At 43.6% G+C, this 2181-nt stretch overlaps 1 protein-coding gene across 1 annotated transcript in view; it reads right to left on the reverse strand.

Moving 5' to 3' along the window:
• The window catches only part of LOC102193946 (glycerol-3-phosphate dehydrogenase 1 like), a 13401-nt gene that overhangs the window by 3227 nt on the left and 7993 nt on the right, over positions 1-2181 (reverse strand). The window contains exons 6-7 of the mRNA XM_013907850.1: positions 1590-1912; positions 1319-1425 (exon numbers count right to left, since the gene is read on the reverse strand). Of these exons, the coding sequence (XP_013763304.1) occupies positions 1319-1425; positions 1590-1912 (430 nt within the window). The remainder of the gene's footprint in view (positions 1-1318; positions 1426-1589; positions 1913-2181) is intronic.

Raw genomic sequence — 2181 nt, forward strand, 5'->3', positions numbered from 1 at the left:
ATTTATATTTGAGATTCTTCCACGTAGCCTTCCTTTGCTTTGATTGCTGCTGCACACTCTTCATTCTCTCCATGAGCTTCATGAGGTCGTCACCTGAGACAGTTTTCCAACAGTCTTGAAGGAGTTCCCAGAGAAGCCGAGCACTCGTTGGTCCTTTGCCTTCACTTTGTTCTCCATCTCATCCCAAACCGTCTCCACTGGCTTTAGGTCAGGTGACCGTGTTTCGGGTCATTGTCATATTCAAACAAAGTAAATGATGGTGCAAGTAAAAGCAAACCAGATGGGATGGCATGTGGCTGCTGTGGTAGCCATGCTGGGTTAGTGTGCCTTCAGTTTTGAATAAATCCCAACAGTGTCACCAGCAAATCACCTCCACACCATCACACCTTCCCCTCCATGCTTCACAGTGGGAACCATGTGTAACATAGTTTAAAAATGGTTCAAGTTACATCCTGCTAAATGGGACGATGGCACCACCTACTGTTGGAAATGTCACGCTGCAGTGACTGAAGGGCAAATGATGTTGGGTAATAATTAGAGTGATGGAGGATTCCCGTAGAGATAACGAATGGGTAAATTTCATGGACAGAAATGATGTTACTAGTCCGTAACAGAAATAGAAGTTGACCTGGCTATTTTTGATTAAATATATTAGCTGTGGGTTCCTTCTGTCATCCTTACGTTGGGTTAGACGTTCGCCTTTTCACACAAGGCTCACGCTGGTTGTCCACGAAAATGACCATTCTACTTTGTTGCCCTTCGTCATAAATGCGGATGCTGAGTAAAAGGGGCTAAACTGACCCGACCCCGTTTGTTCATTTAAAGAACCCGAAAAGACATAACACTGAGGTGAGATGCATGCATCCTCAGCAGTGGAGGCGACTCTTGGTCTTCCTTTCCTGGGGCGTCCTCAAGTTTTTGCAATTTTCGGGACTGAGCTTCAGTTCTTAAAGTAATGATGTCATTTCTCTTTACTTAGCTGATTGATTCTGTCAAACAGGGCTGTCAGCTGTGTACCAACCTGACTGCTGCGCAACACAACTGATGGTCCCAACTTACACCAATGAACCCTGTCAGGCACACCTGTGAGGAAAACCATTTCAGGTGACTGCATCATGAAGCTCATTAAGAGAAGGATGAGGGTTTGCAGCTCTGTCAACAAAGCAAAGGGCGGCTACTTAGTAAAAATAAAGACAAACCAATAAATGTTCAAACTTTTGACAGGTAGTTTACAGTCAAAATATAGCACAGAGCTGCGTTACATGTCAAAAAAGAAAAAAACTATACAATAGACAGACAAAGAAACTTGATTACAGACCTATTCACCAGGCACTTCTGTTGGAGGATGCGGTAAACCTCAGCTGAGGTGGCAGGGCCCTGGAGCTTCTGACCATTGAAAATCTCCTTCTCCAGCACTTCAATGCTCTATCAGCAGGTGTGACATGAAGAAAATACAAGAAAGTGCACAATTAAAAAGCAGTTCGTCATTTCAAAGCAAAAACTGTTCGAGCTAATAAAGTTTTACATAGTAATGCGTAATGAGGAAAGAGCAGATACACTACAACAACCAAACGTGACGGTGCACATACCTTCCCTGTTCTAACAAAGGCCTCTGCTGCTCGTCGATTGCGGCCGCCATAGCACGTAGCGATGAGGTCGGCCACACCACAGCTCTCCAGAAAGGTCGATGTGGAAACCACGCCATTCTTAGAAAAGAGTTGGGCGAAGGTTATCATCTCCATCAAGCCCAGACGGATCACAGCTGCCTTGGTGTTGTCTCCACACTGCAAGCCATCACAAAAACCTGCACTCACTGCAACGATGTTCTTCACCAGCAAACAAAACAAAAACACACATTTAGAAAATGATGTAAAGCTCTCAATGCAACTAACAGAAGACTGAAAATCATGTACTGATGAGTGCATCACCTCACACCTAATAAAGCTCATTATTAACACGACTGTTCAAGTGTGTTGGTGCACCCATGCTCCAATTTAAACACTACTCTTAAAAAATATATAGATATATAGTATAAAATGATGAAAATCATCGACGCTGCATTCACCAAACCACAGAGCATTTGGAATATCAGTTTATTCATAGGTTCCATGCAGTCAACACCTGTGGCCAATTACATATCTGACACCCATTGAAAATATGACAAAAGAAGTCCCGGCGAAG

The sequence above is a fragment of the Pundamilia nyererei genome, unplaced genomic scaffold, assembly GCF_000239375.1.
Source record: "Pundamilia nyererei isolate P.nyererei 1_Seehausen unplaced genomic scaffold, PunNye1.0 scaffold00554, whole genome shotgun sequence".
NCBI classification, from domain to species: Eukaryota; Metazoa; Chordata; class Actinopteri; order Cichliformes; family Cichlidae; genus Pundamilia; species Pundamilia nyererei.